Consider the following 23658-nt stretch of genomic DNA (forward strand, 5'->3'; position numbering starts at 1 on the left):
CTTCTTCTTCTTCTTCTTCTTCTTCTTCTTCTTCTTCTTCTTCTTCTTCTTCTTCTTCTCTCTGTCTCTCTGTGTCTCCTTGTCTCTGTCTTTCTGTCTCTCTGACTCTGTCTCTGTCTCTCTCTCTCTTCCTCTCTCTCTCCCTAACCCTTACATGTACATACACACAGGCACATACATCATTATGCTCATCCCTAGAGCCACACTGATAAGCTCCCTCAAACTCGGCTCCCTCTTATCATTATGACTTGGGGGTGACCTATTTAGTGAATTAGGGTTAACCCCACAGGAACAGCACTCAGGCTTGATCTCCACCATACTGCATGTCTATGAGGCAAGTAACAAAGCCAGCCAGTCTCTCATTAATCTACATGACATCCATCCAGACATTTGAAAATATCTGGGTGATGGGTTGATTTTTTTTGGCACCATGTAGATACAACCAAGGGATTCATTTAAGTTTGGGGTTGAGTTGGGGAAGGAATGAGGGGGCGGGAAGAAGATCCTGTCACAGCTCAGGCCTAAGACAACCCTTCAGGCATTTGTCATGTCTGCTGGCATTTGAGTTGCGGACATCTCACCACCACAGAAACCAGACGCAGCTCTCAGGGGAAATCAAGTCTGTCTTCTTTGCAGAAAGCTGGATATGTGCCTGGGGAGGTCTAACCCCCATCTCCTTTATTCATATCAGGCCCAGGGTAGGAATTTAGATAAAAATGCATTAGTCGTTTTGCTCTCTTTCTCTTGCTCAGATTAACCACTTATAAATTTTTTAAGTATTTTGGAGAAAGTCGAATAAGTATTCTTGTTACAGTTGAGTAGCTCAGGGAGAATAGCCAGCATAAAAATAGCCCAATTTCTAGTAAAAGGAGAAGATAAATCAAGAGCAGGACCCTTCAGCTCTGTATCCACTTTGAGCAGACACACTTTTTCTGCCCGTCAGTGCTGAAGTCCACATTGATTTAAGTTTGGAGGAACTTATATTGCATATTGGGTAGGCATATTGAGTAAAATGCTGATATTTGTTGGTTTCATTTATTCATTCATTCATCGTCCATAAGCATTTATGAATTACCTGTTGCATATAGAACAGTGTCCTAGAGTCTGGGAGAGATAGAAAGTTTTAAAAAAAGACAATATTTTTCTCATGGAACTGACAGCTCAATAGAACTGACATGAACACATGAGTAACAATGTATAATATTAGAGTGTGGTATAGTGATAAGTATAGTGTGTGGTATAGTATGGTATAGTATAATATAGTGTGGTATAGTGATAAGAGTACTAGATTTGGAGTATTATTTAGATCCTATCTCTTCTCCATATCTGTGTGGCTTTGAGTACTTTTTGACCTCTCTGGACCTCAGGTTCCTTATGTGTAAAACAAGGGGCTTGAGATAATCTCTGAGCCCTCTTACAGCCCTAAACCATATGTTCCTATGAACACAGAATAGCTACCAGAGAAATACAAGGCAAATGTATTAAACAAGGTTTAAGGGGGAGCATCCTTACCTGACTAGTTGCTATGGAATTGCATCTGGGAAAATTGCATAGGAGGTTTGTCATCTTAGTTGATTCTAAAGATTGAAAATCAGGTTGAAATTTATCTTCAGGCATATTGGGACCTAGTGAGTGGGTTTCTAAGGAGCCTCTTAAAACTCACCTGAAGAAGAAAAGGGAGCATCTTATGCCTACTAATGTTTGCAATAAAATGTCCCCAAATTAGACTCAGAGTGTGGCTCTTAGCCAGTATACCTCCTACCTCAGGTAATTCAAAGATCTCCTATCCCCCCCCCTTTAAATCAATCTCTAGATTTCAATATAAGACGGGTTCTGCAAACCCTGCCAGAAAGAATGAAGAAAAAGGAGATGTAGGAGGCAAGGACCTTAAGGCTTGAGACAAACACCCCCTAAAGTGTATGCTTGCTGGTAGGTGAGTGGGAAGTTGGAGCAATGTCCCACAAATGGAGAAGAAATACAAAAGGTTAGAGTTGTAAATAATGACCAAGGCATCTAGGGACCAGAATACCAGCACCATGCTGGGCAGAGTTGGAGAGGCTCAGGATGGGGAAGGTGATAATAAAAGATGAAAGCTTGGATAGTCTAGGAGCTAAAGTGATGCTGTTGTTGCATACTATTAAGTCATAAAATAGAAGTACTTGTATAGAAACAATCAGATCAGTATCTCTAAAGCCTGAAAGAGTTCAAGGGCAATGAGATAAGTCAGAAGCTACTCCAGTCTCTCAGTCTTAGCACATCTACCTTCATATTTTATTACTAGAGTGGTTCAGGAAAAACAGAGTTGTATTTTTTTGTCCTTGCACTTTTCAAGTAGATTTAAAAATGGTACTGTAGTAGAGTTCTGATTAAATCCCACCTTCTTTAGGAGGCCTATCATAGCCCCTATTCATCCTCACATACCCCCAAACCCCCAAGCGCCTTCCCTCTGAGAATAGCTTCCATTTACACTAAATATATCTTATTTGAACCTAGTCATTTGCATGTCTCTGCCATTCAAATGTGAGTTCCTTGAAGGCAGAGTTCTGGTTTTCACCATTCTCTGTATCCTCAACAAATCAAGTAGAATAACTTATGAGAGATGGAGAGGGAAGTTTCTCAAATACCCTTAAGAAAATGCTAAGTTTACTTGTACAGTTTTCTAATCCAATTCTCTATTGATGAGGGAATAAAAGGAGACAAGGAAAGAAGGCTTGGATTCAGATGGAGTAAGAAGACCCCAGTCCCAGGACTGCTCTGTTATCTTGTTTGAGTCACTGCCCACCTTAGAGATGCAATCCATTCCTCATCAAAAATGGGAGACTTGGACTACATGGCCTCATAGATTTCTTCTGGCTCTGATATACTACAATCTCTGTTCTGCAAGGCCAGACAGTAACACCTACTATTTTATAGTTTGGGGACAATCCGAAGCTTTCACTCCTGAAGGGGATGGTGAGATTAGCATTGGAGATCTGGCAAAATAAGAGATCAAGCAGGATGAGAGATTGGTTAAGATGATAATGGTCTTGGGGTAAACATAATGCTATAAAAAGTTTTGACTTTCCCTTTCAGGGTGGGAAGATCCCAGTGAGATGGACAGCTCCAGAGGCCATTGCCTACCGCAAATTCACCTCTGCCAGTGACGTCTGGAGCTATGGTATCGTCATGTGGGAAGTCATGTCATTTGGCGAGAGGCCCTACTGGGATATGTCAAACCAAGATGTGAGTATCCCAAGAATCAGCAATATGAAATTCCTAATGTTAACTGATGTCAGCTTAGTGGGGAGGTCTCTAGTGGAATGTCTTCAGGTGCTTTGTTTGGCCTTGTTCTGTTCAACATTATTATCAATGACAGATGAGAGCATAGGTGGCACACGTAAAATCTATGAATGACCTGAAGCTGGTAAGAATCTGGAACTGGGATCCAAAAAGATTTTGACAGTCTAGAATGATGGAACTAAATTGAGTAAGATGAAAATTCATAGGGATTAAGTTTAGCACTTAGGGATCTAGAGCTTAGCACAGTGCCTGGCATATAGTAGGTGTTTACTATGTTTACTGCTTAATTAAATATATGATATTGATAGTATTATGTTCAGTTCTGAGCATCATATTTTAGTAAGGATGGTGAAAAGCAATGAGCAAGGCAATGAGGATAACGAGAAGACTTGAAATGATGCTGTTTGAGCATTGATTCAAGGAACTAGATTTTTTTCACCCTTGAGAGAAGACCTGGAGGGAGGGGGCATGGGAAGTGTCATTAAGTAGTTGAATAACTGTCAAGTGGAAGAGAGATTATGTTTTTTCTGCTTGACTCCAGACTGGTAGAAGCTTTGGGGAGACAAATTTCAAGTCTACATGAAGAACTCCCTAACAATTAGGACTATAGTAAAATGAATTGCCTCAAGATGTACTGAGTTTCCCATCCCTGGAGGTCTTTCAGCAGAGCCTGGATGATTACCTTCTCGAGATATTGTAGACTAAATATAAACTTCAAGAAAAGGTTGAACTAGATTGGCCTCTGAGATCCCTTCCAATTCAAATTGTATGTTTCTGTGATATATGATCAAGACGTAACATTTTCATTTTTAGATAAAATTATTAATATGTATGTTTTAATTTTTAAATCATCTATATTTCTCAATATACCCTTTCCTCTCCCTTCTCATAGAAAATCATCACTTAAAATAAAGAATGAAAGATAAAAAAAATTAGAAAAACTAACCAGTATATCAAAAAATTCTGATGCTATATGAATTGTTCCACTCCCATAGTCTCCTGCCTCTACAAAGAAGTTGGGGGAATGACCTTCTTTAACTTTTTTCTTTAGGGTCAATCTCTCTCTGTCTTTCTGTCTCTCTGTCTCTCTGTCTCTCTGTCTCTGTCTCTCTGTCTCTCTGTATTTGTCTCTCTGTCTCTCTCTCTTTCTCCACACACACACACCACTCACACACACACATATACACACACATTACAGTGATTAGTTTCTATAGTTTTGTTATTGTTGTCCATTTACGTTGTTGTCATTATTGAGTATATTGTTCTCTGGTTCTTATTTTACTTTGTATCATTTGATATGTTTTCCCATGCTTCTCTGTTTTCTTCATATTCACCTTTTTATAACATATGATCAATATTCCATTACATTTATAGAACAGTGTTTGCTTACCATTCCTTAACTAATGACCATTTACTTTGTTTCCAATTCTTTTCTACTTCAAAAAGTGTTACTCTAAATATTTTGGTATATATTATACCTTTCTTTTTTGTCATTAACTTCCTTGGTTCATTTACCTCACACTAGACTCTTTTGGTCAAAAAACATGGACATTTTAATCACTTTTTTGAATAATTACACATTGCATAATTACAAATTGCTTTTCATAATGGTAGTTCCAGTTCAGAGGTTCACAAACAATGCATTAATATTGGACGTGACTTTTTAAATTTGAAAATGAAGAACATTTTCCTGTTTCCATTTAAGGAATACTTACTGTAAAAAGAACCGGCTTAGGAGACAGGAGACACAGCTACTCTATACCTGATAATGCAATTAATTAGCTCTAGGGCTGTCAGTAATTCTCTTCTCTCCTCTCTGAGCCTCAATTTTCTCATATGAAAAATGAGGGGATTAGACACTATCTCTAAGATCTCTTCCAGGGCTAACATTCTTTGACTCAAGCGAGTCAAGGGCTGAGACTAGGAAGTACCAGGCCCATCCTTCAGCCTCCCACTTCAGTAAGCCTTCAGACGCATTGTCACCGTTACCCACAAGTATTAAAGGATATGGGAAAAGTTTTCCAAGCTGGTAAATATGTGGATTGGCTAATAAGCTTGGGACTATATGAACTAATGTTTCCAACACCTCTCTAGGCCCCTCACAGGTGACGAAAGAAATGTTGTGGTTCAGTCATTTTACAGTCGTACCTGACTCTTTGTGATACCATTTAGGATTTTCTTTCCCTTTCTTTGCCATTTCCTTCTCCAGCTCATTTTACAGATGAGGAAACTGAGATACACAGGGTAAATGATTTGCCCAGGGTCACACAGCTGGTGTCTGAGACCAGATTTGAATTCAGGTCTTTCTGATTCCAGGCCTCCCACTCTATCCATTGTGCCATCTAGCTGCCTGGCTGTTAGACAATGTGTGCTTAATTGAATGAATGAAAGGAGTGAAAGCTCTCCTTTGAAATGTTTCATTAGGGAGCCCATAAATAAAACTTGCATTACTAATTACATTTGACACTCAAATTTCAGGGTATTCACCTAAGGAACTAATGTTCCTGTGTTCTGTAAATGACTCCTGAATTTGGAGTAGATTTTTCAGCATCCCCCTATTTGAAGTTTAAGAATAGTTTGCTAATGAAACATTAAAAAAAAGAAAGAAAACATCTCCAGAGACTGTGAAATCAAGCTACAATTGGTTGGTGGTCTGCAGTCTTAGTGAGAGTTTTCTCCTTCAGGTTTATAAAGAATGGTTGGATTGCTATTGCAGCAATATGTATGATACCAACTAATCCACACTGGGGTTTATCTCTGGTAATCTAAGACCCCTTCCTAGTCACCTCTCCATAGGTCCAAGCCTGAGGGATTATTGGGACTTGACACTAAATGTATGATTGGGTGAGAACACGTATATCCAAATGTAAGTTCAATATTGTGCATTCATCACTACATTCCAGTGCCAGATATCTGTGACTGTAGGATTGTCTATTGTCTTGGATTAGTCATGCTTTTGCAAGTGGTGTATATAATATATAATTGACTATTGATTTAGAGGCTATTTTTATGAAGTACAAGTGCTCAATGACGTGATATTTTGGACCCACATAATCAGTAATGGTAAAAAAAGATGAAATAGACATAAACATAAGCCCATCTTGCATTGCTCCCCCCCAGAAAAAAGCTTCATAAGCAGCTTTTTATATGTAAGATTATAAGATTTAGAGCTAGAAGGGCCCCTCAAGACCAACCTCATTCATATCAAGATGCAAAAACTGAGGCCGAGAGCCTGAAAATGGCTTTGCCCAAAGTCACACAGCCAGGTCCTCTGACTTCCATTTTAGTATTCCTCTCTCGACACTGGATTGTAGAGACTGTACAATTAATTTCATTAACAAAGGGGGAGGGAAAAAAGAAAATCCTTGTCTTGGAGGCAAGAGTTAGCATTCAAAGAGATCCTGAGTAAACACATTTCCACACCTTGGGATCACACAGAATTTTTAATGTAGGATTTCCATAATTCACAAATCAGTATCATCTGCAAAGTCAGGGTAAAACACTGCTGAATCTCATTCCCTGGCATAGAGAGAGAGAGAGAGACAGAGAGAGAGAGAGAGAGAGAGAGACAGAGAGAGAGAGAGAGAGACAGAGAGACAGAGAGACAGAGAGAGAGAGAGAGAGACAGAGAGAGAGATTTTATAATTCCTGAGCTTGCCTCATTGTGAAATGGCTGAGATTAAGGGTGGGAGGAGGGAGAAGAGGAGTATCACATCCATTCAGAAATCCCCCTAAATCATAGCATAAGGGATGGAGGAGTGGAGGGGAAGTAGCCATTACTCCAGACACAGCCTTCCTCTTTCGAAACTATTCAAGTGGTAGCTGCAATGGATTTCACAGATGACAATTGGAAGGCTTTCAGAAAGAGAATTGCAAAGGCAAGTCAGAGTGCTGGTAATTGGACTTCAGGAGCCCAGGAAGGCCTTTGAACATGCATAGAGAGTTTGTCAGCCAGAGCGAGAAACTTGGAAGTTCTACTGCTTGGGATGTGATTGACAGAGATAATGAGAGTGCCAGTCTCTGAGAAGAGGAAGTGCGGTTTTATTGAAATATCAGAGCTCAAATTAACCTCCCCATGCCCTGGTTCTTTCCACAGCCCTGCACACCTCCACTTCAGTCTTTGCTTATTCCAGAGTTGAAGGTTTGAGCAAGGACAGCCTGCCGTCCAGTTCATTAATGGGGAATAAAGCACCAGCTTGTGTCCGAGCTTTTCCTTTGGAGAGTGATGGGGCACGGGGAAAGGACGTGGCTCTTTTTTCTTTCAGAGCTTTAGCCACTTCAGTAGATGGAGGAGAATCTTTCTATAAGGCCTCTCTCTCTTCATTCCAGGGATTCTGATGCACTGCTTTGCAGGTCAGAGTCTGTCTTCCTCACACACAGATAGATCTGCCTGGAAGAAAAGCCTGTTAAAATATAGTTAACAGATAGAAACAGTTAGACCCTCTTCATTGCGTGGATAGAATAAAAGAGTAGGTCCTCACAGTCAGAGGCACCAAAATAAAAAGGGGAGGGGAGATATATCTGAGAACCATCAGTGAGGGTCTAATCAGCAGATCTAGATAATTCAGGCAAAAAGTCAAATACTTCAGTAATAAGAGCCTGTAGACAGGTTCTGTTCTGCTTTACCTCACTATTTTCTCTGAGCAAACCACTTGAATATCATTCTAACCTTGGATCTAATAAGTACAGAATCACTGACTGATGGAATTGGAAGGGATCTTAGGGAATCATCTCTTCCAAACTCTTCTCAACTTATTTATGAGGAAACTGGGATCCAAAGAGGTTGGCTGACTTACCCAGGGTCACAAAGCTAATTAGCAGTACAAGTAGGACTGAGTCTCAATGTGGTACTCTTTCCACTGAAGAAGAGGCATGACTTAGCAGACAGAAAGCTGGACTTGGCATCAGCAAGACATGAGCTAGAATTCTACCTCAGGTAATTACTAACTGTATAACTCTGGGCAACTAATTTATCCTCTCTTGTCCTCAGTTTCCTCATCTGTAAAAATGGGGAAAATAGTACAAGATCAAATGATATCATAAATATAAAGTACCCTTTAAACCTGAGTATACTATATAAATGTTAGCTATTAATGTTACTATTTACTATGCCAACTATGCCTTTATTTCATGTTACTTTGCTGGAGATCAGGTCAAAGATGTGTGTGTGTGTGTGTACATACAATACACACATATGTGTATGTGTATAGATATGTATAGGTATACATATATTACCCATACACACATATGTATGTGTGTATATATATGTATATATGTATGTGTGTATGTATGTGTGTATGTATATATATATACATATCTCAAATATACATGTATGTATATATATATATATACATGTGTATATTTGAGATTTTTAAGGTCATTGCTTAAGATATTCTGTATCCCAAGATTTAGTCCACTGGCTTGCACACAATTAAAAAAAATCACCATTCACTGACAGGGACTGTCAGATAGAAAGAGTCTCAAAAATGCAGTGAAAGGTCTTTCACAGTGGGGAAGTTAGGCAAGAAAAATACTGTGTGAACCAGCTTCTAATACAAACACAGTAGTTTTCAAAACCATTCTTAATGAGCAGAACTAGGAGAATAATTTGTACAATAACAGTATTGTAAAGACAAACAACTTTGAAAGACTTAGGAACTCTGATCAACTTAATGACCAACCATGATACTAGAGTATTAATGACGATATATGCTACCCACTTCCTAAGAGAAAAGTGATGAACTTGAGGTGAAAATTGAAACACTTTTTTTTACATAGACATATGGGAATTTGTTTTTCTTAATTATTAATGTTTCCAATAGGGAGGAGAAGTTGTTTTTCTTGCTCTCTCAGTAGGGGAGGGATGAGAAAAGCCCAATGCAAGTGAGGTCCATTTTATCTTTTTCTTTGGTCTATGGCTTCCCATGGACAAAGAATTCATCATTTAGTAGCCAATCTAGTGTCAATGAACCACTCTGCACTTAGCTAGTCTTTTTCTCTGTAAACTTAGCTCATTTCTTTCTAGGAAAGAAGACAACAGATTCCTGAGACAATAGATTCCTGGTCAAAGTCTTTCCACCATTCTTTGTGCTATATTAACTTAACCATCCAGATCCTTGGATCACTTCCACACCAAGATAATGACATTTATGAGTTGGTGATTTCATTATTATAGTTATTCCCTCCAATGGTACGCTTGGAAACCCATCCATATCTTTTTATCTTGTGCAACTCTTGCCCATATCTTTCTACGTATCATCGACAAGGAGATCCTCTCAACATATTAGGGACTTTCTTTTAGGAAGATCTTTTGACATGTCATGAATACTAATGAAGCATATGGAATACCATTAATCATTCTTGATACTGGACCAGCCCATCTCCTTTTCTTATTATACATCTTTCTGATGATACCCTATATTGTGCTTCTTTTTCATAATTCTTCATTGATGATATGTTGCAGCCCACTACCCCCAACCCACAATGATCCTCTCCATTTCCCTATATGTTATCCTCAAACTTACTTCCTCATAGACTGTTAATATTCACATGACATTCTTCCAGAAACCATGCCTTTTCAATGGGGGTGAGGGTGGAAAGGGAAAGTAGGAGAGAGGATTAACCACTCAGTTTTATTGGAATTTTGTGTGATCAGTACAATCAGTTTTGCATAGTTTGTTATAAAATATTGTTTACAAAAGTATTTTCTCTTGATCATTTCATCAAGGGTGTCCTTGAGCTAAGTGTAGATAATCGGCAAAAAATATTGTAGAGATGGTAAAGTAGATATATGAATTGGCAGTTAATGATGTTTTCTAAGATGGCTTTTTATGTGTAAGAATGGAGTTCATGATTTTTTTTCAAGGAATTATTTGCCCATTTTAGATAGATTGATATTTGTTCCATAAGCACTATAAATTGTGATATCTCTAGCACAGAAAAAAATCTGATAGAAAAAAATTCCAAAACAAAACAAAACAAACAAACAAAAAACAGAAAAAAAGGGGGCAGCTAGGTGGCACAGTGGATAGAGTACTAGCCTTGGAGTCAGGAGGACCTGAGTTCAAATCCTGCCTCAGACACTTGACACTTACTAGCTGTGTGACCCTGGGCAAGTCACTTAACTCCAGTGCCTAGCCAAAACAAACAAACAAAAAAACAGAAAAAATTCCATTCAGGAATTGCTTTGTCACCATCTACTTTTCCTGTTGCTTCCCCTCTTTTTAAGAGATTTAGAAATGGAAGGGACTTACCCCAAATCTTTCATTTTACAGATAAGGGAAATGAGGCCAAGAGAAGTTAAGTAACTTTTCCAAAATCTCACAGACAATAAATGAGAAGATTTGAATTCAGGTCCTTTGATTCCTAAACTAATGAGAATTCTACAGTATTGTTCTTCCCTTCCTAAATTACTAGGTGGCACAGAGCCTAGAGTCAAGAAGACCTGAATTCAAATTCAACCTCAGCCATTTACTAAGCTGTGTAACGCTGGTCAAGTCACTTAACCTCTCTCTACCGCAGTTTCCTCATTTGTAAAATGAGGATAATTGTAGTATCTATTTCACAAGGTTATTGTGAGGACCAAATAAGATAATATTTATACAGTGCTTAGAATAGGGCATGACACATAGTAGGCAATTAATAAATACTTATTTCCTTCCTTATTTCCTTCTACTATACTTTAATTTTGCACTTAGTTCATTCTCTAATATCTACCCAAAATAAATTTACTGATGAAAAACTTTTCCTTCCTTCCTCCTTCGTTCCTTTCCTTCCTCTTTCGTTCCCTTCCCTTTTTCCCTTCCCTCTTCCCTCCCTCCCTTTCTTCTTTCTTTTATTCCTTCTTTCCCCTTCCCTTCTTCTTCATGCAAGCCCTTTCTTCCCTTCTTCCCTCTCTCCTTTCCTCATCCCTTCTCTCCTTTCTTTTTCCTTCATTTCCTTTTTTCCTCCCTTTCTTTCTCTTTCCTTCCTTCTTTCCTTCTTCCCTCTTTCCTTTTCCTTCTTCCTTCTCTCCTTCCTTCCCGTTTTATTTCCTTTTCCCTTCCTTACTTCCTTCTTTGCTTCCTTCCTTTCTCTTTTCTCTCCTTGCTTCCTTCCTTCTTTCCTTAAGCTGTGTTTGCACAATGTCAGTGAATGCCAGGAAATTCTACTGGTCAGAGTTGGAAGTTTTGCACTCATCAGTATGACAGCAGATGAGAGGATCAGGAAAAATCTGATTGTGTGAGAAGCCTCATATATGTACCAATCTGATCAGTTCTTTTAGGGAATATCTAGAAGCAACTTCTCTCTTCTCTGGACAGACATTGCATTTTCTTTCTCCCTTACTATACTTTTCACTTCTAACCTTATCCTCTTATTTACCTGTGCACCCGTCTTATCTTGTATTATTTTCTCTATTAAACCATAAAAACTAAACCATTCATTTAGGGCAGGGACAAGGTTTTATTTACTGTGGTATCTTCCATAGCATCTAATATAAGGTATTACGCATAAAGGCACCAATAAGAAATGGTTGAATTGAATATAATCAACAGTGCCATGTCTCTGAGATGTCAGTAACATATTCATCTGGGAGCTTCCTTGGGATTTATGGCAGTACTTGGCTCTGTGTCCAAAAAGTATAATGTTTGAAGACAGCCTGAAATACCCAGAACATTATTTGTCTTTGAAAAGAAGCTATCTTAGAATTTCAGGTGACCTTGACAGTCTGACTTAATGCTAATCTTTAGGATTGGTCCTTGTATTGGTATTAGGATTAGTTCCTGCACTGGGGGAATATCATTCCTAAAGCCTCAAAAACTCCTTGATATGAGAGAATCAGTGATCTTCAGTGAAAACTTTCTAAGCATCCATGGTGACTTGTGAAAGCTTGAAAAAAAAAAATTCCTGAAGCATCAGGGTACTGTTTGAAAGATGGATTGTTTCATTAGCATAGATATATACTCAAAAAAAACGTATAGGTCATCCAGTCAAACCCCCTTTACAGATGGAGAAACTGTACCCCAAGAAAGCAAGTGATTTGCACAAGGTCACAAGGCCAGTAACAGGGCAGTAGGGAATAGAATTTAGGCTCCTTGAGAGCAGAAATTGTTTTATTTTTGTCTTTTGATCCCTGCCCTGTCAATGCACCTACACCATAGTAGATGTTTAATAAATACTTGTTGATGGGGTGATTGAACAGAACCCATGTCTTCCAATTCTCAGTCAGGTGTTCCTTGCTGGCACCTTAGTTATACTCATTGAAGGCCTAAACAGATAAAGTATTTTGCAGTGTTAATTAACAAACATGCCTTTTCTTAACTTAAAGAACATTAAATCTTCCAGGAAAGTTATCTCTAATAATAACAACTTAATGACTTAATTACAATGGTGAAAGTAGAGATAATGTCACCAAAAGAACTGTGGGCTCCTCCTAAGTCATTCTTATTCCCTGATTCTCTGAAGAAGCTGAATAAACTCACTCTACCAACTACCTGCTATAAGAGTATCTGGGCAGCTGGGTGTTGCAGTGAATAGAGCTCTGGGCCTGGAGTCAGGCTGACTCATCTTCCTGAGTTCAAATCTGGCCTCAGACACTTCCTAGCTGTGTGACCCTGGGCAAATCACTTTATCCTGTTTGCCTCAGTTTTCTCATCTGTAAAATGAGCTATATAAGGAAATGGCAAACCACTCTAATATCTTTGCCAAGAAAACACTTAAATGGGGTCATGAAGAGTCTGAAATAGCTGAATAACAAAGCATATTGCTTTGCCATTTCAGGGAGATAAGGTCAATACAGGGGTGTTATAAGACTTATATAGGATAACATATATAAACTTGACAAATCTGAAAGCACTATATAAATGACAATTATTATGATGATTATTAGACCTCAGTCACCAAATCCCCAGTCTGGTAATGACTATTCCCTGAGCCTTCGACTATACTCTTGCTGAGCTTAAGCAATTCTGCAAATCAGGGGTATGCTAGGAAATGTTTAATGACCAGTTTTTTGGGGAGGAGAGAAATTTACACACACATACTTTTAGTTTAATCTGCATTATGAGTACTTTCTTTAGTGCAGACAGTCACTATGATATTTAATCAAGCCCTCATTTGTAGCTATTGCTGATTTCTGAAGTGTAAATGCTTACACAGAAAATTAAACAATTATTCTCTCAAGCGTAAAGCTGGTTAGAGCTGGCTCCAGCATACTGCTGGGTTAATGGCTCCTCATTAATGAAGACCAGACCAGGATATGAGATCAAGGAACCAAATAAAAGAAATTTAAGTTCTTTAAGTCAAAAAACAAAGAACAATAGAATACCAACTTCAAGAAGGAGAACCTGAGTCTGAAGAATTATATGTCAGTCTGTCAATCAGAGGAGGCCATGGGCCAATTAAAAAGCATACATAGGTGCCTGAGAAAAAATTCAGTTGGATTAGATCATCTATCTTAATGGACCAGAAATCAACCGAGCTGTGTGACAAGTTCACTCCATTTGGTTGCCTGTCTGGTGCTATTTGAAAAAGAAGCTGAAATTGATGAGTCAGTTTGGTGGGATCATTAAGATGCTCTACTGCTCATCTAAATTGACTAAATTTTTTAGTTTTCATTTTCATGTTTGGTGTCTGTAGACAAAACTTCTGAGTTTTTCCCCAAACACAGATTGCCATGAAAACTGCACAAAAGGAACAGAAATGATGAAAGATATTCAGATTATAGGAATCCCACTGCCTAATTTCATTAAGCCCTGTTTACATTCCAAATCTGGCTTCAGAAATTTTTAGCTGTGTGACCCTAGGCAATTCACTTAACCTTGTTTGCCTCAGTTTCCTCCTCTGTAAAATGAGCTGGAGAGGGAAATGGCAGACCACTCTAGTATCTTTGCCAAGAAACCCCACAAAGAGTCATGAAGAGTCAGACACCACTAAAGAACAACAAAATATTCCACCTCCCTCACTTACTAGCTACGTAACAGTGGAGCAGCTATAGATCTCTGAGCTTCAATCCACTCATCTGTGAAATAAGCATAAAAACACTTGCGTCACTCATCTCATAGAAATTCTGGAAAAGTTAAATGAAAACGTTACACAAATGTGAATTGCTTTATCTCAATGTTTTGTCTTCATGTTCATATGCAGTAGAGAGAGAACGAGGCTATTATTACACTGAGGAGAAATGCTTTTAATAAAGGTATATTAACCTAGTGGGCTATGTTAAGCTTACCTAACACCCTTTTTTTTTTTTTACTACTAAGAGAGACTATAAACATAGTTTGTTACCGAGAGAGTATAACCTTCTTGAGGGCAAAGGCTTTTGTTTTTCATCTTTGTATCCTCAGTATTTAGTATTACATTTTGAGGCGGCCAAGCAGAACAGTAGGTGAGAGCCCTTGACTCAGAGTTAGGAAGACCTGAGTTAAAAATCTCACTTCAGATACTAGTTGTATGAACCTGGACAAATAAGCTGTTTGACTTCTATCAGTCTCAGTTTCTTCATTTGTAAAATGGGGATAATAATAGCAGCTACTTTCCAGGGCTGTTGTGAGAATAGAATGAGATATTTGTTAAGAGTTTTATAATCTCTGAAGTACATATATATATATATATATATATATATATATACACACATATATATATATATAATATATATACACACACACACATATGTATACCTATATAAATATTGTGTTATATTATACTATATTGTTATGTTATATTATTATATTAATGACTATTGAGTATCTAGCACACCTAGCACATAGTAGGCCCTTAATAAATGTTTGTTGAGCTGAATTAACTTGATACTCTCTGAAACATTGGCAAGCCCTCCTCATATGTGAGGATGGACTTCACGTACATGATGTTGGCAGCCACTCCAAAGTGTTCTCCTCTGTCCTTCTCTTTAGGTCATCAATGCCATTGAGCAGGACTACCGACTCCCCCCACCCATGGACTGCCCCGCTGCTCTGCACCAGCTCATGTTAGATTGCTGGCAGAAGGACCGCAACACCCGACCACGCTTTACAGAGATTGTCAACACTCTGGATAAAATGATCCGGAACCCGGCAAGTCTCAAGACTGTGGCTACCATCACCGCTGTGTGAGTTTCAGGGCATCCCTGAGGGAAAAAAAAAAGTCCTTTGGAGAGTTAATTAAGAGAGCAACAGCAAACACAAGAAGAGGCAGCATGTTAGAGTGGCTACAGAGACATCTTTGAGTTAGGAGGACCTGGGTTCAAGTCCCAACTCTGACAGAAACTGGCTATGTGACTCTAGGCAAGTCACTTAATCTTTCAGTGTCCTAGTTGCCTTGGGTTTCTGATTGGCCTAATTGGATCACTAATTTCATTAGTGAATACAGCAAATGGAAAAGCATTCACTTTCTCACTCAACTTTTTGGAGAGGTATCATGGTCTGGTGGAAAATTGATCTTAAAGTCAAAAGACTTGTGTTGGAGTACTGGTTCCATCAATTATTTGCTGGGTGATCTTGAGTAAATCATTTCATTTCTCTGAGCTTCAGTTTCCCCATCCATAAAACAGACATTATGATACTTGTTCTCACAATAGTTGTGAGGATCAAATAAGATAGTGCATGTAAAAGTAATTTACAACTCTAAGGTCTACATAATGGAAGCTATTATTTGTTTCTCTCCCCTCTCTTTTGATTAAAATGTATGCCACTTCTAAAGTGGTTAAGAAATATTAGGAGAATCTCTTAGATCTGTATATTGCTTTAGCTTCTAATTCAGTCTTCATTTTTCCCAGTTCAGTTAGTCTATCTAGCATGAAGCCAAAATTTCTCTTCATATGGTGTAGTCAATTTCTGGAGCTCTCCCATTATGTAAAGTTAATAAGCTGCCCATGAAAGAGTAGATAAAAGGCATGGAAAGAACACAGGGATCTGTAGTTAGGACCATTTTGGTTCAGTCATTTTCAGTTGTGTCTGACTGTTCATGACCCCATTTGGGGTTTTCTAGGCAGAGATACTAGAGTGGTTTGCCATTTCCTTCTCCAGATCATTTCACAGATGAGGAAACTGAGGCAAACAGGATTAAAGTGACTTGCCTAAGGTCACATAGCTAGTAAGTGTCTGAGGCAAGATTTGAACTCAGGAAGGTTCATCTTCCTGACTTCAGGCCCAGCATTACCTAGCTATCTTCAGATTAGGACTATAAGAATTAAGAAATATATCATGAGCAAATACACACACACATACATATACATACATATGAATTATCAATTAAATGTTAGCTTATTTATATGGTGATACTACAATAATTGTAGCTAGCTACAGTGCAAAAGAAGCCCTCTCTGGAACCTCAGGAATCAGATGGTTTTGGTTCAGATTTTGCTTCTGATGTTTACTACTTGTATGATCTTGGACAAGTTGCTTATTATTCCTGGTTCTCAATTTCCTCATCTATAAAATAAAGAGGTTGCACTAGATGGTCCCTGAGGTCTCTCCAATTCTGCATCTATGATTCTATAATCCTATAACCCACCCACCTCTCCATTACATGGTTGCCAATTCTCTGGCGATGATACCTTGAGAACTTAGCTTAGCAAAGATTGATGGTTCGTTACTTGTCCTGTATCTGAAGTCTCTCCAGCTTGGTAAGAACGGCCAGAATTTACAGTCTGGTGCCTAGTTTGCCAAGAACTTTGTCAGCTCGGGGCCATGATAAAGCTTAGAGAAAGGCCTAAATATTAAATATGTCTTAATATGACCCATTGGATGCTGAATCATTGATGATATCTCAGTTTACCTTCACAATAACATTTCTAAATAGGAAGAATCCAATTTTATAGGTGAAGAAATTGAAGTTAAATGAGAGTCCCAAGGTCATACTGCTAAGGAGTAAAAAACAGCCAATTTAACTGGGTCCTGCTTCAGTGCTCTTGGGCTACTTCACTGATAACAGAATCAGGATAATTTGTAAATGAAAAGGTTCAGGACAGAAAAGTAAAACTAAAAACTAAAAACCCAACCATTTTCTTGATGGTGGAAGATAACTGGGTATTGGTTAACAAAGGAGCTGACAAATATCCTTCTCTAGTGGTATTATGAAGTAGGATACTACGTATCTGTCTAGAATTAAGTATGATCCTGATAGGAGGCAGGTTAATAGGTGAGATTACCCCTAAAGAACCATGCCAGCCCTAAAGCTCAGTCATCCAACCATTATGACACACTCTTCTCCGGAGCTGTTCAGTTTAACCTTGTTTTAAATCTAAAGTATTGATCAATTGTTCTAACTCTGCAGCTCAGCAGGTTAACTCTAGCTTATTTCTGTCGTTGCAGGCCTTCTCAGCCCCTGTTAGATCGTTCCATCCCTGATTTCACTGCCTTTACCTCAGTGGATGATTGGCTCAATGCTATTAAAATGGTTCAGTACAGGGACAGTTTCCTAACTGCTGGGTTCACCTCTCTCCAGCTGGTTACCCAGATGACATCCGAGTAAGTAGACCATATGCTCTTCAACCTATCCAATAAGGATGCAGTTATCCCTTATTCCTTGGGATTTGACTATGTGTGACCTCATTTCTTTTCACAGCTCTATGTATTGGTGGATAAATGGAGAGGTAGTATATATTGGAAAGGCAGAAGGGGAAACTGTAGACTATACTAAGTGAGAGAACTTAAAAGTTATATTTATGCATCATTTGTCTATTCCCTGAGATTCTCTTTTCCACCATTCAAGTTTTAAAACTCAAAGCATCAAGGAAAGTCTTCAGATGGAAAGAACAGAGATACCCAATAACAAACCAAACTGTAGAAATAGATATTATACAATCTTAATACTACTCTCACAGGTACAGAAAATGTCTAGAGATTTTACATAAGTAGCACTTGTAAAAAATGACAAACTTGTACCAACTTGTTCTTCCTCCCACCCGAAATGCTGATAGTAAAATAAATGAAATCAGTGTCTCTGTTGGGTGGGAAGAGGGTTTTATTACAACTGATGGTCACAGTCACAGTTCATCACTTCAAAGAAAGTTATATCACCCTTCATATGGGTGATGTCTTGGAGCTTGGTCCAGCCTTCTAGCCTCACTTTGCTTGATCATGGTGAATCTCCCTGGTTAATGGAATGCACAAGGCCAGACTACCCTGAGGCCATGTATCCAGCAGCCCATCTCATAAAACACTCATGAGAGGATAGAGAATAAATGGACGAGTTCTACCATTCTTCTTACCCCTAATTTCATTCAGGATTAAGTCATTCATTCTTCCAAGTTGCCTTTGAAATGCTACTTCTAAGAAACTCCATCCTCTGGTCCACTTGTCGGACAGAGAGAATATAACCCTAAGATGCAACATTTGTCATGTCCCTATTCACTGGTCTGCCTTGGACCCAGTGCCTCAATGGCAGTTTATTTCCAGCTCTAGCTTTGTTTCTTGGAGAATTGCTATTGTCAGTGATAACAAGTATACCATTATCTCTTGGGAGGCTGTTTGGATGTGGTTCCAAACTCAGATCTACTGAACATCAGCGTTCATTTAATTTCTTTGTTATGGACCCTGAGTACATATCCAGGCATCATCTAAAAAGACAGCTCCTGCCATTATAAATTACCATCAAACACAAAAACATAAAAATGCAATACTTACAACTAGAAAATCAATCACCTCAAGTTGTAGGTATAAAATGGACACCACGGGATGATTGACAGAGGCTATGGTTCAAGATGGAAATGACTCTGCAATGAAAGTGTGTTCCCTCTTATTTTCACTTTTGTTTCTGACCACTAAGGGAGAGAAGGTACACCTATATACACTTCCAGTGCAGTGGGAGTAGTGTAGAATAATTGACCCCAGAAGAATTCTCTCTTCTGTTTGCAAATATTCACATGCAAAAGAACTGAAGGAGGAAAAAAAAAAGAAAAAGAATAACTTGAGTGGAAAGTGAAGTTGATATATAGGGAATTTATTTTCAGGTAAGAAATAGAAACTTTAGATAGAATCTGGTATATTTTGGGAGTAAAAAAAAATTTGAATAGAAAATAAGCTCTAAGCAATTGGTTAGGCTCAGAAATATAAATCTAATGTATCTATCTATCTATCTATCTACCTATATGTATATGGTGAATATGATGATTAGTGATGATAATAATAATCCTCATAGCCATAATATGTAATGACTCAAGTAAAGTGCAACTCAGGAGAAATTGGTAGCCTTGCCAAAGCAAAATAAGATGGGGAAAATGTGTGTAGGGAAAAATCTGTGTCCAATGCTTCTCTTCCCTTCTTTAGTCTGGAGGGGACTATGGAGAGTATTCTGATTAGTTATGTTTTGGGGATTTGAAGGGCATGTGGTCCATACCTTAGGAAGGCTGTGGCAAATTATAGTTTTTCATTTTGAAGTCTTGTTCAGTCTCAAGAACCTTTTCTACTTAGCTATTGAAAGAAGATTGACTATAATCCAAACTCTTGCCTACTCCTTTCTGAGCTACCAATGGACAAGTGCAAACAAACCAACAGTTTTATTTATGTTAGTGCTTAGAAAATTGTATAGGTTTCCACATAAAATATAGACTGGAAGCCAAATCACAGAGACTTTCACAGGATTTCTTTGGTTCAGATAATTGTCATTTTTGGGGACATCTTTCCTAGAATTTCAGGATCTTCCTTTCCAAAACAGGGATAGAAAATTAATAGTCAGAAAGGGTATAAGGAAAGCATGCTTGCCTGACCTTTACAAATTTCTCAAAATGCCAATATGTGAGTGTTGACTTTAAAGGAAGGCTCAATGGGATCCTGGTGGCAGTGTGTAGATGGAATGTCTCTCTGGACAGAAAAGAAAAAGAAAAGAAAAGAAAAAAGAAACCTTCAGTTTTGTCCTTAAGGTGGAGTTTCCATCTATAAAGATGGAGTGAATGAATACATCAATCAAATTACTCTACCCCACCTAAAATAGGTAATAAGAAAGTCAATTTATCTCAAACATAGTCTTTAAACCTTTTTAAAGTGGGGTCCGTGGAAAGATTTTAGGTGGTCCATGAACTTGGGTAGGCAAAAAGAATACATCTTTATAACTTCAATAAACTCTACCTGAATTTAGCATTTCCTTCAATCATTTAAAAATCATTATTCTGAGAGGGGGTCTATAAGCTTCACCAAACTGCCCAGGAGTCCATGACACAAAAATGGTTAAGAGCTTTTGTTTTAGACTAAATGCAAAAAGTCTCTGAAACCGAAATGATGTTGAACAAGAATATTTTGATAGGCCAAGGAAACTTGGTCATGACCTCGGGCCAATTCCAAACACATGTAACGAATGAGAGCTGCACCCACATACCTAAGACCTTATGGATAATTAGGGTGACTGCAGAAAAATTAGGTTAATCAGGAAAACTCTCATGGAGCTGTTTCAAGCATTAGTTTGAAGGAAAGGAAGGAGTATTTTGGTGGAGAAGAAAGGCAAAGGGAAACCTTTTCTATTCATTTTTATTTGAACCAAATCATTCCACTCACCTTTAATTTGAATTATTAATACTTTAAATATTTTCCCTTCTTCCTATGACTCCTATAAACATCTCAGCCTTTATTCATACCATTCCCTATGCCTTCGATGCCTTGTTGAAAATACCTCCCCCACACACATGCACACCCATTTTAAAGGCCAACATCTAAAGCCACCAACTTCAGGAAGCCTTCTCAGATCCCCCTAGGCAGACTCCTATGAGCTTCCATTGTACATTATTCAAACATGTTTTGAGCACTGATGTTCTAATTTTCATTATGGTTATTTGTGCTTATATTCCGTACTAGATTGTAGAGTCTTTGGGCATGGGGATTGGAGCCCTGTACATAGTGGGCATGCAATAATTGCTTCTAGAATGAATAAATGAAGCTATAGTGAATTATTTTTTGTTGTTGTTTCTTTTTCCTCCCCCAGAGACCTTCTGAGAATAGGAGTGACTTTGGCAGGACATCAGAAGAAGATCCTGAACAGTGTTCATTCCATGAGGGTACAGATGAGTCAATCTCCAACCTCAATGGCATGAGAATTCTCATTTTCTGAGGGGTAGCAGTGGGAGGGAAAGGGACAAGGGTTGAAGGGGGAAAGAGAGGTTAATAAAGCTGTGAAAAGTTTTGGAGAGGTTGACTTTATCAACTGAGAATCATAATGCCAACAAACGAAGAGTCAACTGGACTTGATTTTTTAACAGGCAACTTCCATTTCTCACTGACAGAAGCACCTTTATGATGCCATGGGAAACCAAATATATAATTATAAATATGTAAAAATCATATATGTAAAAGGAAATGAAGACAAATTAATGTGTGTTGGGGGAATGAAAAATAGACTCAAATCCCACCATCAGTGAGCAAGAGTCATAAACCAATAGGAAGAGAGGGAAGGAGGTGGAGGGAAGAAACAAAAGCAATTTTCAATTCTTCTTCACCAATGACATTTCTTTTCTTTTCTCCTTTTGTACTCCTCCCCTAGACCCCTGTCCCTTCTCCCACATCCATTTCCCTTTGCTCATGACCTGTGTGGGGAAGGTTCTTCAAACAAATTGTCCAGCGCCTGAATCTCAAGATGTCTTTCTGTCAGTTACCAAAGGACTTTGCTGACCACTGCATGGGGGATCCAAACCAAGTCAATTAATGTCTTCATATTGAAGAAGAGATGTACCTTCAATTGAAAACCTTGTTTTTCTTTTGTTTGCATTTTTTGCAAAAAGGGAAAAGAAACCACAAATTGGAAAAAAAAAAAGAAAACCTGTTTCTGTGCGTGTGAACACGAGTGTGTGTGTGTGTCTGCATTGTAAAATGACTGTGGATTCATTGCTTGTTCATAACAGACACAAACAAGAGACAAGAACTGCAACAGCATCAGCACCGTCACTCCCCAGGAAGTCAGGAACAATCACAGGTTGTTGACTTGGCTTTCTGTTTGGCCCAGCTGGACCACTGGTTTCATTGGGATTGGGGGTGGGGAGAAAAAAAAAGAAAGGAAACCAAACTCACAAAAGCTTGCAAACTCAGAGACAGGAAGCAGAGGAGAGCTTTGAAATGGATCTTATTTGGGCCATGCTAGAATAGTATTGACTGTTGGATTACTGGCAACTGGAAAGGAGGAGAAAAAAAAAGAGTATGTGGAGAATGTTCTCCAACATTCCAGTAACATATAGGTAGGTGGCAAAGAAGGAGTCTTCTTTTCTAACACGTGGACCTAAGGGTTTTGGTCTTAAATACTGGCTTAGGTGTATGGCTTCAGAGGTATGTTCATATGTTTCTGTGTTTCTCTTTACACTATTCTCTATTGTACCTCATTGCTCAATTCACTTTTGTAAATTCCACTTAACATTTAAATATTTTTAATTTTGCCTTTTACCTTAATCTCCTTGCTAATTTTATCTGTCTAATTAAAATGAGCAGAAGCATGTCTGAGTTTACGTAGAATGGTGTCAGAGTGTATGTCCATGTGCCAATGGGTTTCACCTGAGTTACCATGGAAGCCTATGAAAAACACCTTCCCCATTAAAATGCTCTCTGTCTGGGATAGAGAGGACATTTCCCTTGACCTGCCACTTTCAAGTTGGAGTATACTGTATGAAACATTCTCACTAACATGGCCAAGAGAAGAAATTAAGAAGCTACATTACTCTGATCTCATAGAAGACACTGGCTGATACACAAATTAAACTAATTCATTAGCCCAGCTTTGTTATATATACATACACTAATTGTTGTCTTCAGTATATACATTCCATTTTCAAAACAATCAATTTGGGTACTTTTGTAAATCTCCAAATCATTCAACGAACCTCTAAAGAACACTTTCTAGTTGTGGTTATTATGATGGTGCTCAAATGCATGTGTTGGTGTATAATTAAAAGGAATTATGGGATTGCCACATTTCTTATATAATAAACAATTATGACTAGAATAGTATTATTTTCAGTGCCAGAAACCCTCATTATTGGGGAAAATTCCTAGTCATCAAAGATCAAAAGACCTATCAAAATCTGCTCACAAGATAGAGATATATCTTATTCACCATTTCACTATTTGCGTTTCTCTCCTTAAAGTACTTCCTTTTCACAGGATCTTAGATGAATGAATGAATACGTGAATGAATGAATACAGATACAACACTTCCCATCAGATTAAAAGCCCCCATTGAGAGCCCCCTCCCCAATCCAGGAAATAATCGGGCAAATAAGCAAACTTTTCCTTATTAATTGCTTGACAAATCCATGCACAATTTACTAATTGCCCCAAAGACTTCAATCCATGAAGTGTCTGACAAGCCAGGCAATGCTGCTAATCTACTCTCAATTTTCCACAGGAATGAATTTTAATTTGTCACTAAATAGATCATGCTGCATTCTTAACCCTGGTGTCCCCATACTGGACCCAGTGGAAAGCTGTCAGC

The 23658-nt window shown here is 38.3% G+C and overlaps 1 protein-coding gene across 3 annotated transcripts in view; it reads left to right on the plus strand.

Moving 5' to 3' along the window:
• The window catches only part of EPHB1 (EPH receptor B1), a 722599-nt gene extending 699716 nt beyond the window's left edge, over positions 1-22883 (plus strand). For 2 of the 3 annotated variants that reach the window (XM_027845332.1, XM_027845334.1), the window contains exons 13-17: positions 3073-3222; positions 15171-15364; positions 17568-17723; positions 21169-21271; positions 21724-22883. In XM_027845332.1, the coding sequence (XP_027701133.1) occupies positions 3073-3222; positions 15171-15364; positions 17568-17723; positions 21169-21271; positions 21724-21765 (645 nt within the window). In that variant the 3' untranslated portion in view covers positions 21766-22883. The remainder of the gene's footprint in view (positions 1-3072; positions 3223-15170; positions 15365-17567; positions 17724-21168; positions 21272-21723) is intronic. The other variant, XM_027845333.1, reaches the window with a different exon arrangement.
• Positions 22884-23658: the final 775 nt, after the last annotated feature.

The sequence above is a fragment of the Vombatus ursinus genome, unplaced genomic scaffold, assembly GCF_900497805.2.
Source record: "Vombatus ursinus unplaced genomic scaffold, bare-nosed wombat genome assembly UNPS02014959.1, whole genome shotgun sequence".
NCBI lineage: Eukaryota > Metazoa > Chordata > Mammalia > Diprotodontia > Vombatidae > Vombatus > Vombatus ursinus.